Source organism: Cydia fagiglandana, chromosome 4 (genome assembly GCF_963556715.1).
Source record: "Cydia fagiglandana chromosome 4, ilCydFagi1.1, whole genome shotgun sequence".
Lineage (NCBI taxonomy): Eukaryota > Metazoa > Arthropoda > Insecta > Lepidoptera > Tortricidae > Cydia > Cydia fagiglandana.
The window spans coordinates 17494055-17518148 of NC_085935.1; the positions used below are offsets into that span (position 1 = coordinate 17494055).

The following is a 24094-nucleotide window of genomic DNA, read 5'->3' on the forward strand; positions in this document are numbered from 1 at the left end:
TGGTCTCATAGTAAAAGTTGCTCTGTATAATCCAAACCTCCCTGACAACAGGAATGCAGTTATTTTTTAGCCACTGTCTAGATAAGTAGTTAAGTACCACATATTCCTGATAAAAAGCTCAATTAACATTGATCAAATCCTCTGACTTAGGTTCAATCATCACTGTGACAAAAGAAAACAAGACTATGCTACTGATAGACCAAAAAACCTTTTAAAAAGTTAAATGCCAACGATCCCTTTAAAAAACGCAAATCTGAGCTCGGCTGAAGTTACACGACCTTAACCAGACAAAGGACAATCAAAGGCAAAAGACGAATCTGCCGGCAAAAACAGTTTTTCCAGACGACTTCTGTTGACGTAATTCGTAAAAAGTATCGCAGGGTCCGATTAACACAGTATCCTTGAAGATGTCGCTCGCAAAAAGGGGCATGATGAACAAAGCGCCCTGAAACATTTCTCATTGAGGCGAGGGGTGGCCACCCCGCCCGCGCCCCACTACGTGCAGACTCCGGCCACGATGTCCATAATTTATGCTTCCGAGCGGACCGCGAAAAATAAATGAGGGCTAGTTACAAGAGAAAACGGGAAATAAAGTTGTCAGAACCACGCGAGTTCATCATTCGGATTTCAATTGTCAAACTTTGGAGGTATTGACACCTCTAACGTACCTACGTACTTACCTACGTCACGCTACGTCTTACGTAGGCGAACAACGCGCGAACGCGGCGCGGCGCGGCGCGGCGAAATCAATCCTTTGATGCCCATAGAAGTGTCCTACGTAAGCGATCTCGTTGCGAACGCGGTGCGGCGCGATTTGCACGCGAATGTCAGGCGGCGCGGCGCGGCGGCGGCCGCTTTCGCCGCGCCGCGCCGCGCCGCGTTCGCGCGTTGTTCGCCTACGTAAGACGTAGCGTCAGGCGTGGCTCACTCGGCGATTTCGTCGCTTTGCTACAGGTAGCTAAAAGTACATCCGTTACATCCGTACGATCCCAATTTTGGGGTTTGCCATAAGCCGCGCGTGGCGCTGTCGCCACCTAGCGGTCATATCTGTGCTGATCGTGACAGACGCGTCTTGTTAGAGAGTGAGTCTTCTGTACCTAGTACTATTATTTATTCTGTGCTTACCTTCCATAGGTACGTATTCACGTATTCGCGTTGAGTAAATTTTGCGCAATGACCAGTCATTGTTGTTGTAGTCGTACAGTCAGAATCAAAAGTAACGGATCAGTACGCGTCAAAAGTATCTACCGTTCTGTAATAGCCTATTAGCTTAACAAAAATAATAAAAATTTATAAGGCCCCATAGGTACCTGTGAAGAACAATTTTATTAGTCTCATCGCGATCTCAATTAGTATCTGTCACAGGATACTTGAGATCGCGAATTGTAGATATATCTCTACTTAAAAAAGAATTCCTGGATGAGTAGCAGTTACTTTTGGAGCATTGTTCCATGACTATTATTGCTGGTTACTGGCTGCTAGGGTCGTCCTAGCAGTCGTAGCTGCCGTCTTTGGAGCACGATTATGTAAAATATGAAGCTGTAGAAAACTCAAAGTAATGTTTAATTGTATCCAATTAATAATGGTTTAAGCTTCATAAATTCTACTCTCATCGTTTATTTGATTCAGAACCAGAATATAATAATTTTAGACAATAGGTAGGTAGTTACCTACATACTTAGGAACCTATATTGATAGACTGCACAATTTCACAGTTAAATCAAATATTACACACGGTTGCTGCGTCGCCAGTTCCTTTTTCTTTGAACTTGGCTGGACACGCTACCGCGTGTCTAGATACAAAGAGGAGGGATAAATTGTAATACATGTCTGCAATGGTTAACTTTGGAGAAAAGTTTATTGGAAATTGTATGCTTCTTTTGACGTATTATTTAGAATAGCATTGAAGAAAAAAAGGAAAGGAAAAGCTTTTTACCAACTTGCACAAATTACTCCTTTTGTAAGAGTCTCGAACCTAACAATACTCTATTGATAATTTCCTTTTCAATAAATATTACAGAAACTCGTAAAAGAACGGTCCTTTTAAAGAAATAATGAAATAATATAAAGTGTCCCTGCCGAGCGTACTAACTCAAGTACAACAGGCGATCCGGCTTGGTCACCCTACGCAGGACAGAGGAGCTCAATATAGTACCCATGCGATACGATACATAATACATCATGATATTGTATTAATTTGTGCCCGCCGCGTGGCGGAGGGTCGCAGCATTTTTAGGGAGTAATTAATGGGCCCGAGCACCTCTCGGGCTTATTTTGATTCCTTGTTTTCTTTCTCTCGGCGGATTGAAAAGCGATGGACGGGCCGGATAATTTAATCAATCCCGGTAAATTAAGGACACTCAAATATTTTTCCAAGCTCTGAAAACAGCCCTCGACGCTTCAGCTCACGGACAAAGGACGCTCGCTGTTCCGAATCAATTAAGTGCTTCGAACAAGAGGACGTTGAAGAGACTTGAAATAAAATCCGTTTTAGATAAAAAAAAATATTTATTATCTACAAAATAGATTCACAATATTGTCACATTTACACAGTATTGTCTACCAAAATCAATAATTACATTAATTACGTTCTATTGTCATCAGGAATCTGTTTTACACGCATGAATGGATGGTTTACAATAATGTCTTTGATGATTACTGTAATTTGATTACGTCGTTAATCAAACGTACACAGGCTTCCCGCTGATTACATTCATTACTTAGCTGTGAACTATGATATTGTAAATGTATAATACATTTGGACACAGTAGAGAAAGGCTTTCATCAATAGTAATCATAACATAGTTTGAATATTTGATACGTCACTTTCATACATCGGTTTGACGCTTATCAACTTGAGTAGTATCGATATCAAGAAGCAATTTCTAAATACAGTACTGGTCAAAAGTTTAAGTTCACCCTTTATTTTCGGTACAAATGAATACTTTTGTGTGATATTTTTTTGCATTTCGAATTTCGTAATTTATTTCTAACTGATCCGTTATTGTTTCCAGATATATGTTTCATTAGTCAGACATAATTTACGTACATTTCTAAACGACTCATTCCCTAAAATCTTATAGGCATGACGGGGTAGAATTAGAATAAACAACGAATTGTGCGTATGGTTCCATATTATCTGCCTAAAATTGTTTCAGTTTCTCAGTCTAACTACATCTTAGTTAAAGCTCTGAGCATTGTACGTTTAAAGTGGCAAGGCCATATGGCCCTTGCCGTCATTTCTATAAGGTTTTGTGGTTAACCACGACACCACACCACACACCGCATGAATATTTCAAATTGTTTATTCTTATATTTCTTATAATCAGAGCTCGGCGGGGGTGAGCTGTTTTCAGAGTTTGCGCAACATGGACATGCCTTGTCATTCGATGGTATATGTGGTGTAAATTAATAACTAAAGTAATTATTTTATTTAGGCTGTCTTTCCGCTACGATCTTTACGTCGCCATTAAAACAAATGAATTTTATAGCAAGCCTTTTTAGTAAACATCTTCAAATAATATGTATATCCATCCATATGCTACTATTAAAGTTTATTTGTACATAAGGCATTGACATTTTAGCTTAATTATAATTAATAAAGCTTTATTTTAATAGTTCTTTCTAAGGTGTATCTATATTAATATCTACACTTGACATAAGTGACATCAAAATGGCTTACCCCTGCCGAGCTCTGCTTATAATGCACTGTATTACAAATTACATTTGCCACGTTTAAAACAACGCGATGTTACACAAGACATATGTTTACACTATAAGTACAGTTGGTTCTGAAAGCTGTCTTATACTCGTACAACTACCTACTTAAACAAGGCACGCCGAGGCAAGTACTTAACAATCTAGGCTAACTTACGTCCAAACTTTACACTAAAACACTACGTTTAAAGCCAATTCCAACTTAACATTCTACACATAAGGTTCAAAATCGTTAATCAACCATTTTTCTACCCCAGCCAAGCATGTTTAATAACGTAGATAAATGCGTAAACTCCTTCTTTATGACCGCATCAAACCACAGTTCATTGTCAGCGAAGCCGGAGTCAGATATTTGTATATACGTGTACGGAGCGAACGCTAGATGGTTTCTTATGCTCAACGCTGAATCTGATTCTGGTATGTACTCGGTCAGTTTCCGAACGACTTGTGGGTGTAATCGCTGGAAGACCAGACCACTCTGCCCACCTGAGAAACTGGTTTCGTCCACCAGGCATCGCACGATGTCCGAAGTGTAGCCTTTGAGCGTCCTCTTTTGTTCGATGTAGCTTTGATCTCTCCTGTTCTCCTTGTTTGATTGCATTGCGAACATGATTTCCTTGTATCTGAAAGAACAGTAATTTTGCCAAAGGAAATGCTTTGAAAAAAAATCGCCTGAGGCGGAGTTCTTTATTAAATATTTAGTATCTAAATATTTTATTTCCTCCATCAGGGGCATTCCAATTACAAATGGAAATACAATGTTGATTTGAAACATTATTCGATTTAATCCATTTTGCAATCTTGCAGTCAGAGCAGTACATACGCGGGCGAGATGACTAAGACTTGTCAAATCGAGATCACCTTTTGCCCATACGAGAGGTGAAAATGGGACATATAAATATAGGTTAATGATGGTAAAACTTTGTATGGATCAAACTATAATGAATTAATATAAATGAAACTATTTAATATAAAAATGTAAACATAAATATTACTTACAAAATCGTGTGGAAACAATTTGAGCATTATTGTTCGAATTGTTTTCACAATGATTAGTGAAAATTAAGATGAGTAGCAGCCACCAATAGTTAGTAAATACAATGATAAAGCACAGAACGGTACCATACGACTAATAATAATTTGTGAACATAGTTATTCGGCAAAATGTATCTAACGATAAGAGTTAAGGGCTCATTTAGTCGATGCGAGAACTCGCATGCGAGTTTCATTACATTGCAGTTTTTGATCGGTCGGTTGAATTGGACGTAACCAGCAGTCCGCAATGTAATTAAAATCACATGCGAATTCGCGCGCCGTCTAAATCGGCCCTTAATATTAGTAGACTACAATAACGCCATCTGTTTAAATTCATAATAACTACAACGCAAAGCGCGTTCGCTAAGCGAAGCTACGGGCATAAGGTAAAGACTTCGGCCTTATGTTTGATTTGATTGAGTATAGGTGTAGTTTAGGAACGTTTAGAATAGACCAGGCAAAGTTTAATCTTACAGTAATTTCATAGAGATTTGAAGCAAGAAAAATATATGAGGCTGTTTTACAATGATGAACACTATATTTTCTAATATTTAACCTACAAGATATCATTTTTCACACTATAACTGAGAATTCGTAGCCCTTATTGCAAAGCCATAATACTGGAGTCAGTTATGTAACGCTGCCATACATGACCCAAAAAAATTTTATTAAGCTATGAGCTTCATCACATCTGATATTTGAGTAATTCTAAGCATTTCTAGCGTGAAGTGGGGGGGAGGGTGGGGTACAAAGACGGCCGCCATCCGTCATCTTTAAAAAAAATCTACTCTGATCCTGGTGGGTACTAGGGCAAGTTTGGTATCATTTTCGTATAAACCAAAGACGTAGAGTTCATTGCTGATATTTGTTTTTTCAATTTCATAGTAATTTTACAAGAAAAACGTAAAAAGGTGAAAAATTTGGTTGGAGATTTTTGCTACGCGGAGCCGAAACTACAAAAGATAGAAAGTTGAAATTTGCACACTAGATTACATTTATAAAGTGTACAAGAGATAAGAAGCGATTTTGAGAAATTCAACCCCTAAGGGGGTTAAAAAGGGGATGAAAGTTTGTATGGGGTTCAAGTTTTATTTTAAGCTAGGAATTTGAAACTTCGTAAAACGATATATTATTAAAATACAAGAAAACTAATTTCAGCGTTTTTGAAAATTCATCCCCTAAGGTGGTGAAAAAGGAGTTGAAAGTTTGTATGGATATCAAAAAAATTTTCGAACGCGGGACTTGAATCTTTGTATTTGGGGATATTATTAAAAGACAGGAAAAGTAATTTCAGCGTTTTGTAAAATTCATCCCCTAACAGGGTTAAAAAGGGGTTGAAAGTTTGAATCCATTACAAATCCGAGTAGACACACATTTCTTATTGGCTCCCAGGCTTGAAATGCTTAGAATTACTCAAGGAACATATGTGATGAAGCTCATAGCTTAATAAAAAATTTTTGGGTCAACTTTATAACTGCTTCCGCTATAAGGTTATTTATACTGTTGGTATATAGTAAGAATACTATCATGATTCATGCCATGGTGAAGGATGAAATAGATAGATACTGTTAAGGCAGGATTCCACAAGTGCTACACAAGCGTATTCAGTACAATAATGCTTGTGCCTCACATTGCCGCACACTGGTGGAATCCCGCCTTTACACGGTAAGAGTACTGATAGAAAACGGCATCCTCTTAACTAGTGACGTGCCCCGGAAACTATCCATATTTAAATTTCAAACCAAATGCAAGCGCTTAAAGTATTTTTTATTAATTTTGAACCTTACTACGAGACTAAGCGTCACTTGTACCATTCACTAACCCAGGGTTAACCGGTTAAACCTGGAGTTATCATGGTTACCAGTACAATTTGACTTGACTAGTCTTGATTTGACACCGGGTTAACGGGCCGGTTAACCCCGGGTTAGCGGGATGGTGCAAGTGGCCCTGAGGGTTAAATATGATGCGGTTAACCGCCACTTGCGCCATCCCACTAACCCACGGTTAAGCGGTTAAACCGTTAACCCAGTGTCGAATTGTACTGGTTACGGGACATACGGGGGAGCATCGTGGTAGAATACTCGTGACATTATGATACTCCCCAAAAACGGCAGAAAGGGTAACGCCGCAGGGGAAGTTAGTGGGTATTCTCCTCTCCTCCCTCTGAGTGACAGAGGAAATACGGGAGGAACGAGTCCCACATACCACCCCATCCCCAACGGGCCTTCGCAGCCCGGGGGTGAGATAGGTACGTAAATGTATATAACCCTGCGAGGAAAAAAAAGGTTTAACTGGTTAACCCCGGGTTAGTGGGATGGTGCAAGTGGCCCTAAATCGATAAGGAGAGTACTCACGTCAGGATGAGCGCGGCCACCTTGTCGAGCAGGTCGGCGGAGACGGCCAGCAGCGGCAGCGCCAGCGCGGGCGGCGGCGGCGGCGCGGGCAGCGCGGGCGCGCCGTGCGCCAGCTGCGCGCGCGCCGCGCGGAGCGCGCCGGACACGCAGCTGTGGAGTGCGAGGTGGTCCTCTGCGAAAGAAGACCTTGTTTAGGATCGGAATAATAAACTGCGATCTGTAGTTGACCAACATTCGCATGTAATACGTTTGTTAGGCTTAGGGCCAGTTGCACCAACCACATTTGACAGACTGATCAACGTCAGCCAGCGCGCCCCGGCGCTTTACTATGAAACTTTTAATACATAAAAATTTTGGCGGACTCTTTAACGATACGAACAGTTTGGTGCAACCGACCCTTAGAAGTGCTACAAATACCAGACATTCCCATTTAATTGGATTCGATGGCTAAGTTGGAAGACAATAATTACCCAATTTTGTATATTTTTTAACAGAGCCATCTACGTTAAGCATTGCACGCAATGAATAATCGCGCAGGATAACCTGATTCCGATATCCCTGACCTAGCACAGGAGCAGCGCGATGGTATGTCGCTCGCGCGACTACCCGTCCCTCTCTAATCAATACAGTTATAAAAAGTCGGACAATCTATCTCATAAGCGAGATACTGTCGCGCCGCTCCTGTGCTAGGCCTACAGGGAAGCAAATGCGCGAAATCTTACAGATTACATCCAATTCTCGGGGAATAGTAATCAGTGCTGTACCTGGGTCAACCTGTAGAGCTTTGCCACACATGGTGCTTATCGTAGAAGCTACGTAGCTCAGCGCATCTTTATATATGTCGCGCGGCACCGCGCTACACACGAAGTGCTGTCTTCTACGGGTACTAGAGTAAACCTGTAAGTAATATGCTATTATATTCCCATGTTTACTCAGATTTCAAGGAACAGTGATGGAATTTCCATGCCTTTATCATGCAAATTGTTTACGTATCATGTAAAGCTGCATAATGGGGAAAAAAATTTAATATCTTTTGGTATTACATTACGATACAAGTGCGAAAAGTAGGAAAATCGCAACGAGTGGCGATAAATTGTCTTGTTTCAATTTATCGGCACTCTCCGAAGGGAGCGTTTTAAATCGACACTAGTTACGAATTATCTTTTTGCACGTGTATTTTATAACGTTTTACAGTACATATGGCCCTTTAAATTTTTGGCATAGGCGCGTATTGTCCTTAATCCCACCCTAGGGCGGTAAAATGGCACCATATGTACACTGGCATTCAAAAGCGCATAGCGATGTTTCAACCGTAATATTAAGGCATTACGGTCGACATCTATCCATGCACTTATACGCTGCTATGCTATATTGAACGCCACTGTACTGTAAATATATTTGATACAACTATATTTCGGTTATGTCTGTAGGTCCTGTGACTGTAAAGCGACGCGTAGCTATAAGGTATTATAATTATGACATTTATGGACGCAGAATCGGTCAATCAAAACATTATTAGTTTCACTTCGGCGTGCAGCTGCGCGCGCGCCACGGGCTCCAGCACCCGCGGCAGCAGCTCCGGGTCCGCCTCCACCCACTCCAGCAGCTCCAGTAGTAGCAGTAGTACGGTACGCACCAGGTTGGTGTAGAGGGTGTGTAGCGCGCGCAGCACGGCGGCCCGGCGCGCGGGCGGCGCGTGCAGCTGCGCGCGCGCCACGGGCTCCAGCACCCGCGGCAGCAGCTCCGGGTCCGCCTCCACCCACTCCAGCAGCTCCAGTAGTAGCAGTAGTACGGTACGCACCAGGTTGGTGTAGAGGGTGTGTAGCGCGCGCAGCACGGCGGCCCGGCGCGCGGGCGGCGCGTGCAGCTGCGCGCGCGCCACGGGCTCCAGCACCCGCGGCAGCAGCTCCGGGTCCGCCTCCACCCACTCCAGCAGCTCCAGTAGTAGCAGTAGTACGGTACGCACCAGGTTGGTGTAGAGGGTGTGTAGCGCGCGCAGCACGGCGGCCCGGCGCGCGGGCGGCGCGTGCAGCTGCGCGCGCGCCACGGGCTCCAGCACCCGCGGCAGCAGCTCCGGGTCCGCCTCCACCCACTCCAGCAGCTCCAGTAGTAGCAGTAGTACGGTACGCACCAGGTTGGTGTAGAGGGTGTGTAGCGCGCGCAGCACGGCGGCCCGGCGCGCGGGCGGCGCGTGCAGCTGCGCGCGCGCCACGGGCTCCAGCACCCGCGGCAGCAGCTCCGGGTCCGCCTCCACCCACTCCAGCAGCTCCAGTAGTAGCAGTAGTACGGTACGCACCAGGTTGGTGTAGAGGGTGTGTAGCGCGCGCAGCACGGCGGCCCGGCGCGCGGGCGGCGCGTGCAGCTGCGCGCGCGCCACGGGCTCCAGCACCCGCGGCAGCAGCTCCGGGTCCGCCTCCACCCACTCCAGCAGCTCCAGTAGTAGCAGTAGTACGGTACGCACCAGGTTGGTGTAGAGGGTGTGTAGCGCGCGCAGCACGGCGGCCCGGCGCGCGGGCGGCGCGTGCAGCTGCGCGCGCGCCACGGGCTCCAGCACCCGCGGCAGCAGCTCCGGGTCCGCCTCCACCCACTCCAGCAGCTCCAGTAGTAGCAGTAGTACGGTACGCACCAGGTTGGTGTAGAGGGTGTGTAGCGCGCGCAGCACGGCGGCCCGGCGCGCGGGCGGCGCGTGCAGCTGCGCGCGCGCCACGGGCTCCAGCACCCGCGGCAGCAGCTCCGGGTCCGCCTCCACCCACTCCAGCAGCTCCAGGATCTGACCAACAGTGAGGTTTTTAATATGGTAAGTGGCTGATAAACACTGGTACAATGATACATTGTGTATTAAGAACGGTAAACGGGAACGAGTGTAAGTTGAAGCCCGAAAGCGAGGGCTTCATTAACACAAGTTCGTAATTCCTGTTCCGCCCGTGGTACACGCGAATGTTTTCATCACACTTGTGAAACAAAAGGGAAATAAATAAAACTTCACATAGCAAGTGTGGTGAAAAAATACATTACAGCCCAGGTAGAAACTTAGGATTTACAGACCGCATCGCCTACGTGTAATATCACGTTTTACGAGCAAGTTGTGATACGATACGATCATATCCGCTCACATATTTTACACTCTTATTTTATAATAATAAATAATAGAGGTCACAGAAGAATATCAATCATGTAAGTGGATATAAAGCCTTACATCGTGAGACCTCTTCATACTACGACTACCTTGACCCGTTTTATTTTTTATTTTTAAGTAGACAAGGCGATTTTTAAGTAGAAAAGGCTTTCAGCACCGTTCAACCCTATCCAAATAAACATAGTAATTTGGCCGTCATTATCCTCCTAAAACCCAGTTATACAAATGATAAATCCAAAATTTGCCACTGCAATTAGAACCTATAATAAATCGTATCTTATCTTATCCCACCAAAAACATTCTGTAAAAAACTAGCCAAGTCTCGATGGAGCTGCTTGTTTATCTCTAAAAAGTAATGAAATCTAGACAAAGTCGTGCCAAGTCTAAGGTTCCTTACTGCGATTTCTTTATTATTATAGTTAATGTTGTGTGACTTGGCCGTTGAAGGGTACACAAGGGTACAAAACCAGGTGCTCCATGACACCATTGCACCAATCTGCCATTGCACCAAAAAGAAGTGTTTGTTTCAGGCTCGCCCATACATAAGTATTATTGAAATACGCAGCTTTATCAAGCCTACTATTGACTGGTTATTGAATCAACGTTTTCCAAGTGGCAATTTTCCATCGTCAATGGGTAGCGGTTCTGGCGACAGATTGGTGCAATGGTGTCATGGAGCACCTGGTTTTGTACCCTTGTGTACCCTTCAACGGCCAAGTCACACAACATTAACTATAATAATAAAGAAATCGCAGTAAGGAACCTTAGACTTGGCACGACTTTGTCTAGATTTCATTACTTTTTAGAGATAAACAAGCAGCTCCATCGAGACTTGGCTAGTTTTTTACAGAATGTTTTTGGTGGGATTTCACTTCTTTTTGTAGAAACCCCCTGGCACTGATTAAAATAACCGACTTGGTTTCACATTACATCTCAAAACTTTTTTGTAGTAAAAGCGTTGCGAGACTTGCACCTTTTTACATGTAAAGTTTTTGATGGGATCTCATCTCTTTTTGTAGGCAGTCCTTCTTTTCGGGTACTCATACCCATACTATGTATACACATATCATAACTAAACATATCTTCATTCATACTCACACCGTACATCGTAGTGTACCTTTAACACTTTACTTTACCTACTATTTGTAGGAACTGCAACAGTAACTTTGTAATATCATATATTTATATGGGATTACAAACTTACTTATGCAGTTCTTATATCTTTAAAACGTGACTGATATTGCAATATTTTTAGGTTTTCCCTTTATGTGGCCATTAATTAAACCCTAACTCTGTACCAAATTTCAGCTCTCTGAGTTTATGGGAAGTACTAGTTCTATTCTGATGATCATGAGTGAGTTTCATAAATGCGAAACTTTGCTTTCGCTTAACTTCGGAACTAAATGACCTACAGACTTGAAATTTTGGATTTTAAGTATGTGATTATAGCTTACTGGATGACCAAAATTTCTGCGTTCTGGTCTTATCCAGAGGTTCTCAAATAGGGGCCTGAAAATGCGGCGAAATGGTTCCAGTAAAGGATGGTACGGCAGTGTTTGCTTCGCGCTCGACTTGGCGGGGGCACTGCCGTGCCCCCCGATCTTACAGTACAGGAAATAGAGTTGATTTTGCTTTGATTGAAAACTGAACGGAACAAAACAAATGCAACTCTATACCAATTGAATATAATTTCAATTTCATCGAATTGAATTAAGTAGTCTACTATACCTGGGACCTTGGGCGGTTATTATCTATCTGATGCTGAGTATACAGCCACGCAGTTCTCGCTTCTCTATCTCACTATTTGTAGAATTAACTAATAGTAAAGATTACCTCGTTAAAGTAGTGCGTCTCATCCCAGAGAGGCAGCAAATGCGCTAAGAAAGCCGAAGCAGCCCTTATCGGTTGACACAAAGTGCGTTGTAAAACAGCTACGCAGTGTAGTGCATCGCGCTTTTCCAGCTCGCTGTGTGGTGATGCATCCAGAAAACCTACACAGAGAACATACATTTGTAGCAGAAAAATATTGATACTTGCACAGAATAAATAATAGTCTACCGTACAGAAATGACACTTCCTACATAACCGATGTTTGACAGCGATTCAGGGACGAATCTTGCTGAAGGAGTACTTACAGCCAGTGAGCATGTAGTGCAGGTCATGGTGGAGCGCGGCCTGATGACTCCTGTGTTGTTGCGCAGGAGTGCTCGTAATCTCGCCGGGCGCGATACTGAGCGGTGCACGCTGTACTGAAGGAGTACTTACAGCCAGTGAGCATGTAGTGCAGGTCATGGTGGAGCGCGGCCTGTGTGCGTGCGTCACTGAGCGCCAGTAGCATGACTCCTGTGTTGTTGCGCAGGAGTGCCCGTAATCTCGCCGGGCGCGATACTGAGCGGTGCACGCTGTACTGAAGGAGTACTTACAGCCAGTGAGCATGTAGTGCAGGTCATGGTGGAGCGCGGCCTGTGTGCGTGCGTCACTGAGCGCCAGTAGCATGACTCCTGTGTTGTTGCGCAGGAGTGCCCGTAATCTCGCCGAGCGCGATACTGAGCGGTGCACGCTGTACTGAAGGTGTACTTACAGCCAGTGAGCATGTAGTGCAGGTCATGGTGGAGCGCGGCCTGTGTGCGTGCGTCACTGAGCGCCAGTAGCATGACTCCTGTGTTGTTGCGCAGGAGTGCCCGTAATCTCGCCGGGCGCGACACTGAGCGGTGCACGCTGTACTGAAGGAGTACTTACAGCCAGTGAGCATGTAGTGCAGGTCATGGTGGAGCGCGGCCTGCGTGCGTGCGTCACTGAGCGCCAGTAGCATGACTCCTGTGTTGTTGCGCAGGAGTGCTCGTAATCTCGCCGGGCGCGACACTGAGCGGTGCACGCTGTACTGAAGGAGTACTTACAGCCAGTGAGCATGTAGTGCAGGTCATGGTGGAGCGCGGCCTGCGTGCGTGCGTCACTGAGCGCCAGTAGCATGACTCCTGTGTTGTTGCGCAGGAGTGCCCGTAATCTCGCCGAGCGCGATACTGAGCGGTGCACGCTGTACTGAAGGTGTACTTACAGCCAGTGAGCATGAAGTGCAGGTCATGGTGGAGCGCGGCCTGCGTGCGTGCGTCACTGAGCGCCAGTAGCATGACTCCTGTGTTGTTGCGCAGGAGTGCCCGTAATCTCGCCGGGCGCGACACTGAGCGATGCACGCTGTACTGAAGGAGTACTTACAGCCAGTGAGCATGTAGTGCAGGTCATGGTGGAGCGCGGCCTGCGTGCGTGCGTCACTGAGCGCCAGTAGCATGACTCCTGTGTTGTTGCGCAGGAGTGCCCGTAATCTCGCCGAGCGCGATACTGAGCGGTGCACGCTGTACTGAAGGTGTACTTACAGCCAGTGAGCATGTAGTGCAGGTCATGGTGGAGCGCGGCCTGCGTGCGTGCGTTACTGAGCGCCAGTAGCATGACTCCTGTGTTGTTGCGCAGGAGTGCCCGTAATCTCGCCGGGCGCGACACTGAGCGGTGCACGCTGTACTGAAGGAGTACTTACAGCCAGTGAGCATGTAGTGCAGGTCATGGTGGAGCGCGGCCTGCGTGCGTGCGTCACTGAGCGCCAGTAGCATGACTCCTGTGTTGTTGCGCAGGAGTGCCCGTAATCTCGCCGGGCGCGACACTGAGCGGTGCACGCTGTACTGAAGGAGTACTTACAGCCAGTGAGCATGTAGTGCAGGTCATGGTGGAGCGCGGCCTGCGTGCGTGCGTCACTGAGCGCCAGTAGCATGACTCCTGTGTTGTTGCGCAGGAGTGCCCGTAATCTCGCCGGGCGCGACACTGAGCGGTGCACGCTGTACTGAAGGAGTACTTACAGCCAGTGAGCATGTAGTGCAGGTCATGGTGGAGCGCGGCCTGCGTGCGTGCGTCACTGAGCGCCAGTAGCATGACTCCTGTGTTGTTGCGCAGGAGTGCTCGTAATCTCGCCGGGCGCGACACTGAGCGATGCACGCTGTACTGAAGGAGTGATACCGGGCTGTGGAACAATTATATAATATTAGCAGGATCAAACAGGGAGCTAGAAGAGCTGGTTGCGATACCTAATATAATTGGCGAGATCAAAGCCACACGACTCCGCTGGCTTGGTCACCTGGAGAGGATGAGGGAGGATCGTGCTGTGAGAAGAGCGTATGTGGGGCACCCGGGCGGAAAACGTCCATCTGGGCGTCCCAGATACCGCTGGAGTGACGAAGCCCAAAAAGACCTGTCCGCCCTCGGAATACCCAACTGGCGTGAAGTGGCGCAGAATAGGGCAGAATGGCGCTCTCTTGTGTCAGAGGCCAAGATCCTCTTTGGATCACTGAGCCAGTGATGTATGTATTAGCAGGATCAAACTAGGTGAAGGGGTAAAGACAAAGGGGAAGTTAGCCTTTTGACTGCTAACGTCATATCAAGTTAGCTGACCAGGCAGTCTACGTCACTTTGTCAGTCAGTCATGCCTCACTTAAGAGCCCATCAACGTGCACACTAGCGCCACTGCTAATTAATAGTGATTATTTAAATTTTACCACTGGTATTTTAAAAGGGGGGCCGCTGCATACTGTATTGTGTATGTACCTTTTGAATACATCAAACTAGTTTTTATGTTGTTCAAAAAACGCCCTGTATATTAGTAATAGGTAGACTATATTGTACTTACTCAGTGAAATCGAGATAGTTCTTTTGAGGCTCTTTGTCTTGGTACTGTTGGGATCCAATATTTATAAATTCTATATTAGGTACCAGTGATTCACCCTTCTTGCCGTTTCCTCCCTAAAACAGTAAAAAATACTTATGGAGAGATAAATTTAATTCAGTAGGTATGTATGAGAAATTTCACTCGTGGGCTAAAATAACAAACAATTGGGTCCCACATCAAACCCGGGGTCGCGGCAAACCTCGATGGCGTTGGCGAGATGACCTTGACGCCTTCGATAGGAACTGGTGGGAGACGGGTTAAGACCGGGATACGTGGAAAGGGAGGGAGGCCTTTGCCCAGCAGTGGGGCACTCTAGGCTCATAGGTATATAAAAAAAATAAGGATGATAAAAAATTTAAGAAATAAATGTTTACCAGCATGGGATTTGTCCACCTTAAATGTAGACTCTGAGTTCCTTCTTCATTTCTTTGTTCCTAAAACATTTAAAAAAAACTAGTAAAAATTTAGGACAAATCTTTTTACAAGGGCAGTGCAGGTGTTCATTTAGCTTATTTCTAAGAAATTATATTGATTCTTAAAATATCCTAAAATTATTTAAAGTTATTACCTGCCATTTCTTAAACCTGGTCAGAAGGGTGATGTTGCTCTTGAATGTGGTGTGGACGGGCACAGCAGGGATATCTTCTGGCACACACTCAGGTTTGTATGACTTGAACAAGCCCAGTAACACTTGCAGCTGCCGACACATGCTCTGGAAAGAAGACAATCAAGGTGAGAGGTAGCTTGTTGCTGTCGAAAAGCTTACAAGAGTAGTCTCTTATTTCCTTTTTTATCCCATAAATAGGCACAAGGAATTGATTCCTCGTACAAAAACTTTTATCTGACCTTATAACCCAAGGGAAAGTTATAGGAATTAGTTTTTTTTTCCTCATGATATTTTATTTCATGATAGAGCAACTCGTACCAAATGCTACAAGAATAGACACATCATGTTTTAGCCTCCTCCTCCTCTTTAGTAGCCTCCTAGCCTAGTTGGTAGTGACCCTGCCTACGAAGCAGGAGGTGCAAGGTTCAAATCCCGGTGTCAACCAACTCCTTACTAATTACCTTTTTACTTTCTCTCTTCTTGGCACAATCAAAGAGCTCCAACACCCTTGTTCTAGTGACATCTGTTGGCTTTGTCAGTGTGTAAACCAACTTCAGGACATGGGCTGCCTGGAAGTAATATTTTTTATTAAGCAGTGTTTTTTAACTTTTTAAGATGTAACCTCCTTGCGTGCATCATACAAAATGATGATCCTCCCAACCTTCCACTATTTGTAACTCAAATTGTAGGCAGTGGCGGATTTGCCCTAAGGCACAGTAGGCCCGGGCCTAGGGCGGCAAGATATTTAGGGGCAGCAAATTGTGACAAAAATTCGCTGATGGTAACAAGAAATAACTCAAAATGAGGTCAATATTATGGGTGCCTTGAAAGGGGGGCTACAGGGCCTGGGGCCTAGGGCGGCAAACGCTGTCCAAATCCGCCACTGATTGTAGGTTTTTTACTATTAGGGCTTCAAGAGGACCCTCTGTGACCTCTTTGTAGGGTCTAACAAACCACAAGGAGGACATAGAGATAAAAATCACTAGTTTACAGTAGAAACATGAAGTTTGTGGTATAATTTAGGAACAAATCATTATATCTCAATTTAACAAAAAAACTGGATAAGACTTTCACTAATTAACTTTTATTAATATTTATACAAGTAGGGCTATTTTAAATTATATAATATGAAATGTAATATAACTAAAAACATAAAAAATAAACTTACAAGCACTTCAGATGTCAGGAAAGAAAAAAAAACTTCATATCCACAGTCTAGAGCTGCAATGTCTACGGACTCACAGTCCATAGCAGCTGTGAAAAGTATTGAAACCACATTTATTATGATAAAGAATACTTGCAGAATTAATTGTTTATAAGCATTGTTGTGATCAAACTAATCTTTTATTGCAAATCTTTTAACAAAAAATATGTGTATACCTAGAAAGTGACCAAGGTCTCCAGTGCCCCAGGCTGGAATAGAACCAGTGTCCTTTGTTATTGCACCAATAAAAACCAATATGCTGCAGGCACCTGCTGCTATAGCAGAGGATGCTGGTTCGATTCCAGTCTGGGCGCTGGAGGCCTTGGTAAATTTTTCTTAGTATATGACATTTATTTCAGTTTATAATTTATATAGTAGTGTTTCTACTTGAAATAAAAACAAATTAAAATATTTCTGAAAATGATTTAATTTGTTCTAATACAGTCAGTACAGAAGTTGCTAAGCGGGTGAGGTGTTCAAAATGATCTTGTCACAACTTTATTATTAAGAGAACAAGATTGTGTCAATGTAATTTTGAACACCTTACCCGCTTAGCAACTTCTGCTGTTCACTGTACTTCTAATAGTACAGAAGTTACCTGTAAGCCAATCTAGAAGGAAAGCTATCCTGGAGAAGTTGGTTTGATCTTGTGCATTAGCCAACAGCCATCGGAGAGCATAGTCCACAGTTTGCTCAGTTACACAATTCTGAGGTACGAGACACACACCGATGCTGACCCATTTTGTTATGGCTGAAATTTACAATTTACTCAATGTTATTCACATGTTAAGTGCTGGAGGTAAAGGCAACATTTAGGGTGGTATTCAGGTTGGTCCAATGTGTATTGCGTCTCACGTTTGGCTTAATGAGAGACGCATTGACATTGAACAGGCGGAATACCACCCTTTGGTAGAAAGAAATAATTAAAGTGGGACCACTACTTACATGATAATTCCTGTGTAATGCATGTTACTTTTAAAAATATGTAAGTGTTTATGATACATACTTGAATGATGTCGTGTTGATATGGACAAATATTATTGTTAAATGTCGAGAATTTAAAATTGTTACTTACGTATTGTTAAATTTAGCCAAACTTTAAACAATGTGTGAAAATCTTCATATTCCAAACCAACTGTGTCAACTGCATGGGCCAATTCATCGATCTTACTTTGAAACAAATCTTTATCGAACCCTTTCTTTAATGACTTTATGTAATCAATAATCTCGTCTACATCGGACATCATGTATAAATAACAAAAACAAAAAGAAATAATATTATGAGGCAGCAACTCTAGTTCACATCAAAATAAATCAAATCAAACCCAGAAAACGTTGGACTTTTGACACATACCACAGATAATGTTAATAACACTGATGTAGACTCATAGATTTATAGTATATAGAGATACCTTCTCAGCGAGCTGTCACTGTTGCCACTTTTGTTTAGTGTACGATTAACAATGTGGCCCACCTTGCTGTAGCCATGTCGATAAACTATCGACATTTCTTGCAATTTTAATTGTACTTCAAAGGTTTAACGATACCTAAAATGAACAAAAACGCTTTTATTCTTTATTGTGGTTATCAGATCACAATTTTATCGTCACGCCCCAGAAGGGAACCAAGGGAAAGTTCAGATATTTAATTAAAATACATAAATGCCTACTAAAATATGTGTTCAGCAATAATTGAATTATTTTATTATATTCTAATATATTTATTATTTATTAGCATTTCATTTATGTTTATGTTTAACGAAGATATTGAAGCTTCAATTAATAGCTATTTCGTTCCGCTGTGTAGCGTTTATCGATATATAACACGATTAAAATCGACTTTTCACATCCCTAAAAGAGCACACATACACGTTTTTACGCGCAGATACACAGCCTGGGCGCATCAAAAAAGGCATCTCTTGATTTGAAGTTCACCTGGTCAACAGCATGGTTGTCCTTTTTTGACAAATGGCATTTTTTAAAGAGCGAGGAGAGGGAAGTGATACTAGTTGCTGCGCCGTCAAAGTGAACAGAAAACGTTGGGGCCTTGTGTAGACCATAGACCCAAGGGCCCAACGTTTTCTGTTCTCTTTCACGACGCAGCAACTAGTATCATTTTTCTCTCCTCGCTCTTTTAAAATGCCGTTTGTCAAAAAAGGACAACCATACTGTTGACAAGGTGGACTTCAAATCAAGTGTTGCCTTTCTTGATGCGCCCAGGCTGTGTATGTGTGCGTAAAAGCGTATATGTGTGCTCTTTTAGGGATGTGAAAAGTCGATTTTAATCATGTTATATATCGATAAACGCTACACAGCGGAACGAAATAGCGGTTAATTGAAGCTTCAATATCTTCGTTAAACATAAACATAATTGAAATGCTAATGGATAATGAATATATTATAATATAATTCAATTATTACGGAACACCTATTTTAGGAGGTATTTATGTATTTTAATTAAATATGTATCTGAACTTTCCCTTGGTTCCCTGCTGGGGCGTGACTATAAAATTGTGATCTGTGGCCTATTTTATAAACCTACAAGTTACAATTTACAAGCGGAAGTCTCTTTCCAACCGTATGTGTTAGAACGAGACTTCCGCTTGTAAATTGTAACTTGTAGCTTTATAAAATAGGCCACTGATAGTGATATCCACAATAAAGAATAAAAGCGTTTTTGGTCATTATAGGTATCGTTAAGCCTTTGAAGTAAAATTAAAATTGCAATAAATGTCGATAGTTTATCGATATGACTTTATCGACATGGCTACAGCAACGTGGGCCTCATTGTTAATCGTACACTAAACAAAAGTGGCAACAGTGACAGCTCGCTGAGACACCGTCTTTATATATTATAAGTCTATGCATAGACCATAGACCTAGTATTACATAGATGAGCTCAAGGGCCCAACGTTTTCTGTTCTCTTTCACGACGCAGCAACTAGTATCATTTCTCTCTCCTCGCTCTTTTAAAATGCCGTTTGTCAAAAAAGGACAACCATACTGTTGACAAGGTGGACTTCAAATCAAGTGTTGCCTTTCTTGATGCGCCCAGGCTGTGTATGTGTGCGTAAAAGCGTATATGTGTGCTCTTTTAGGCATGTCAAAAGTCGATTTTAATCATGTTATATATCGATAAACGCTACACAGCGGAACGAAATAGCGATTAATTGAAGCTTCAATATCTTCGTTAAACATAAACATAATTGAAATGCTAATGGATAATGAATATATTATAATATAATAATATAATTCAATTATTGCGGAACACCTATATCTGAACTTTCCCTTGGTTCCCTGCTGGGGCGTGACTATAAAATTGTGATCTGATAACCACAATAAAGAATAAAAGCGTTTTTGGTCATTTTAGGTATCGTTAAGCCTTTGAAGTAAAATTAAAATTGCAAGAAATGTCGATAGTTTATCGATATGACTTTATCGACATGGCTACAGCAACGTGGGCCACATTGTTAATCGTACACTAAACAAAAGTGGCAACAGTGACAGCTCGCTGACACACCGTCTTTATATATTATAAGTCTATGGATGAGCTAAACGCGTGCCTCCGTGACGGACAAAACATACGCAAAGCGACAATATTAAAAACACGTTTTGACATTCCTGACAACATACCAAAAACAATCTACGTAATTCGGTCGGGTTATTTATTGCCCACCATAAACCGTACTAAATTTTTGGTGGGGAACAATCAAAAAGTGAGACTGTGACAAGCATTAAGCATTAATACCGCTTTCTCTGCTACTCCTACTGAAAGTTCCTTAAGTGCATCTCGTTCAGTCATTTGGCCCCTGCCCCGTTTCATCTCTATATTATTGTACCTCTATATTGGCTCCTCTACACGATGGGCCAACGCCGGCCACTCCAAAGAACACATTTATGCATTAGAGGGAGCAAGTGATATTGCTATCTCATTCTACGGCATGGCTGCGTCCTTTGGAGTGGCCGGCGCTGGCCCATCGTGTAGAGGAGCCATATGGTATGGATTATGGTGGGCAACAAATAAATTCGACCAAATTATAGTGTCGCATTGCGCATATACACTCACGGCGGAGGCACGCGTATACCACTTCTACAGGATCCTACCTTCTATGTGGCTGTCATTGTTCCACATTCCACAGATAAAACACAGACGACACGCGACGAATTCGAAAACAGAGCGGCTACCGCGAAAACCGAAATTCGCAAATTGCGGGGATCTTTCTCTTTTACTCCAATGAAGGCGTAATTAGAGTAACAGAGAAAAATCCCCGCAATTTGCGAACTTCGATTTTCGCGGTTATAGTGTTGCTACCCGTGATTTTTCAAATTTGCCGCCTTTTGCTACTGACAAGATTTGCTTGACCAAGTATAATTTGAAATCAATTTGAATTATATTTATAATATTATTTCTCCATTTTATAGAGTCTGTGCGGAAAGAGAAGAGTCGTGGGATTTGAGGGCGCGCCAGTGCTATTTTATGGTTTTTGCTATGCTGACAACACTGGTCACGTGATTATAGTACGACACTAAAGGTCATGATACTTGAATCCCTTTTGTTCCGGTTTTTTTTACCACGGCTTATTAAACGGAGCCTGGTGGTGGTGTCGGCTCGTCAACTCAATACTCTGATTTAGCGCAGGCACTAGTTTTCATTTTAAAACACACTAATGTCTTGTTTTTATGTCTCAGATACTTAAAAATGAGACAGTGCGATTGACAAAACTGCTAAAACTAGTTAAGAATCTGCCCAATACAACTGTAATTTTAGTACCAAACAAGATAGTCTCATTTATGTACTGCCTAATCTGTGCAGTCCAACAGTTATTAAAACCGGGTAGATCGGGTAGAAATTGGGCAATAGAACTGTAATTTTATCTGGGATATATTTCACCCATTGTAAACTTGACTTGTAATGTATGTGTACACATTATTAATATATTTTTTTTTTTTTTTATTCAGAACACATACAGTCATATAAGATACATATGTTAGAGGTGCGTAATACGCACCTAAATCTTAATACTAAAAAGACCTGTGCCCTATTTTATAAAGCTACAAGTTACAATTTACAAGCGGAAGTCTCGTTCTAACACATAGGGTTAGAAAGAGACCTCCGCTTGTAAATTGTAACTTGTAGCTTTATAAAATAGGCCACTGGAGGTTCATAAAATATACATGTAACTGAAAATTGGTATACAATAGGTACAAGCATAAGCCCAAGGTAGGATACATACAACAAGAAGCAAGAATAACTCATTAATACTTACAGCAAAAAGTCGGAATAATAATAATAATTACAGCGAGGGTCAAGAAAAGAAATATAGAATTCTGAAAATAGGAAGCGTAGTACAGTAAAATAGATAAAAATCAAGGAACAATAGCTATCAAAATAAAATCTCAGAGAGTAGGTAGTTACAGCAATAATATTTTTTCCTTTAACATGATTTTAAGTGTAGTAAGTGATTTGTGAAAGGGATCAATCCTGCCTAGATGTCTATTACAATAGTTGGGCACTCGTCTGAAAAACGTATGCTGCGCATATTTCTTGCGAGCAAAAGTAACGTGAAAAAGGGGCCTAGAACGTAAGGGGCGGTGCGGAACACTAAAAAGCACTTTTTGTAAAAGATTAGGGCATTGGATTGCATTCTTACAAATTTTGTAGAAAAACATAACATCCAAATACATCCTACGATTACTGAGGGAAGGGATATTGAAGTACTTCGCAGCCGTCGAGGTGTCATTGAAGTGAAAACCTGTCCTATAACTAAGAGATTTTATAAAAATGTTTTGAATCCGCTCCAGTCGATCAATATGTACCTGATACTGCGGTGACCATATAACACTACCGAACTCGAGGACGCTACGGACAAAACAGAAAAACAATAACTTATAAGTTCTAGGTCGCTTAAAAGGCTGCCCTACCCGAAGCAACATGCCCAAATTTTTATATGCCTGCTTACAAATGTTATCTATGTGGGTATTAAAATTTAATTGCGAGTCTAATGTAACTCCTAAATCTCTAATGAAGGAAACTCTTGAAATATTTGAATGGGATAATTTATAATTATATATTATAGGGTCTTGCTTACGATTGAAGCTGATAACAAAACATTTGTCGGGGTTAAGGAAAAGATTATTATTTGAACAATATTGGGAAAAACGATCTAGGTCTTCTTGCAATGCATGGCAATCCGCTTCCGAAGTAACAGATTTGTATATTTTCGTGTCATCAGCATAAATTAGGTGATCAGAGTTTAGAAAACAATTAGCTATGTCGTTGACATACAAGACAAAAAGAAGCGGGCCAAGGTGTGACCCTTGTGGTACTCCGGATGGCACGGGAAGAAAACGCGATGTATATCCCTTCAATGCAACAGCCTGACTTCGGTTCGAAAGATATGATTTTACCCATCTCAAGAGATCGCCATGTATACCGAGCTTGAGAAGTTTAATTATTAAGTTATTATGATTTATTTTATCAAAACATTTCGAAAAGTCGGTATACACGGCGTCAACCTGGTAACCGGATGAGATCCTGTCGGTAATAAAATCAGTGAAGGTAAGTAAGTTAGTGTCCACACTCCTACCTTGACAAAAACCGTGCTGATTCAGAGATATATGATGGCAAATTACGGCCCTAATCTCGTTACAAACAATTTTTTCAAATATTTTTCCGAAAATATTTAGTTTGCTAATGGGTCTATAATTAGTCACTAATTGGGTATCGCCACTTTTATATATAGGTGTGATAAGGGCTTTCTTCCATAAATCAGGGAAATGACCACTTGACAGTGATTTAGTGAAAATTTTAGTAAGCGGAACGACTAATTCACGAGCGCACGATTTGATAAAGATAGGATGGATCAAATCAGAACCACTACCCTTTCTAATATCAACTTTTTGTAAATGTCTGAGTACACAATCTTCAGTAATAGTAATAGACCGCAAATCAACAAGAGTGTCATCATTTGGGACTGGCAAAGAACTGGTAGTAGTGGGTGGATCAGGAATAAAAACAGAGTTAAAATAGTCATTAAAATAGTTACTTATGGTGTCTCCATCCCTGGAAGTATTACCAAGATATGTCATTTGGTCCGGCATGCTATTGGTAGGAAATTTTGACTTAATAAAGGTCCAAAAGTATGACGGATTGCTACAAATTTTGTCCTCAGCAAAGGCGATGTAGTTATTGTAGCACTCAGACTCCATCTTATGTTCCCTTGCCCTTAAGAGAACAAATTCCGCTCTGTCCAGTGGATTACCGTACACTTTCCATCGCTTATGGACTGAAAGCTTTTGTTTACGAGTTTTAATAAGGACGCGGGAGAACCATG

General features: G+C 42.4%; 1 protein-coding gene across 1 annotated transcript; it reads right to left on the minus strand.

Moving 5' to 3' along the window:
- Positions 1–3697: 3697 nt before the first annotated feature.
- On the minus strand, positions 3698–18074 carry LOC134663846 (uncharacterized). Its single transcript, XM_063520360.1, has 17 exons — positions 17837–18074; positions 17360–17512; positions 16726–16811; positions 16019–16126; positions 15519–15662; positions 15325–15384; positions 14912–15024; positions 13987–14248; positions 13671–13913; positions 13298–13597; positions 12982–13123; positions 12508–12660; positions 12076–12233; positions 8743–9876; positions 7871–8003; positions 7107–7278; positions 3698–4340 (listed from the first exon to the last, which is right to left on the minus strand). Exons 1-17 carry the CDS (start codon positions 18006–18008, stop codon positions 3950–3952), a joined length of 3924 nt encoding a protein of 1307 aa, XP_063376430.1. The 5' UTR covers positions 18009–18074; the 3' UTR covers positions 3698–3949.
- Positions 18075–24094: the final 6020 nt, after the last annotated feature.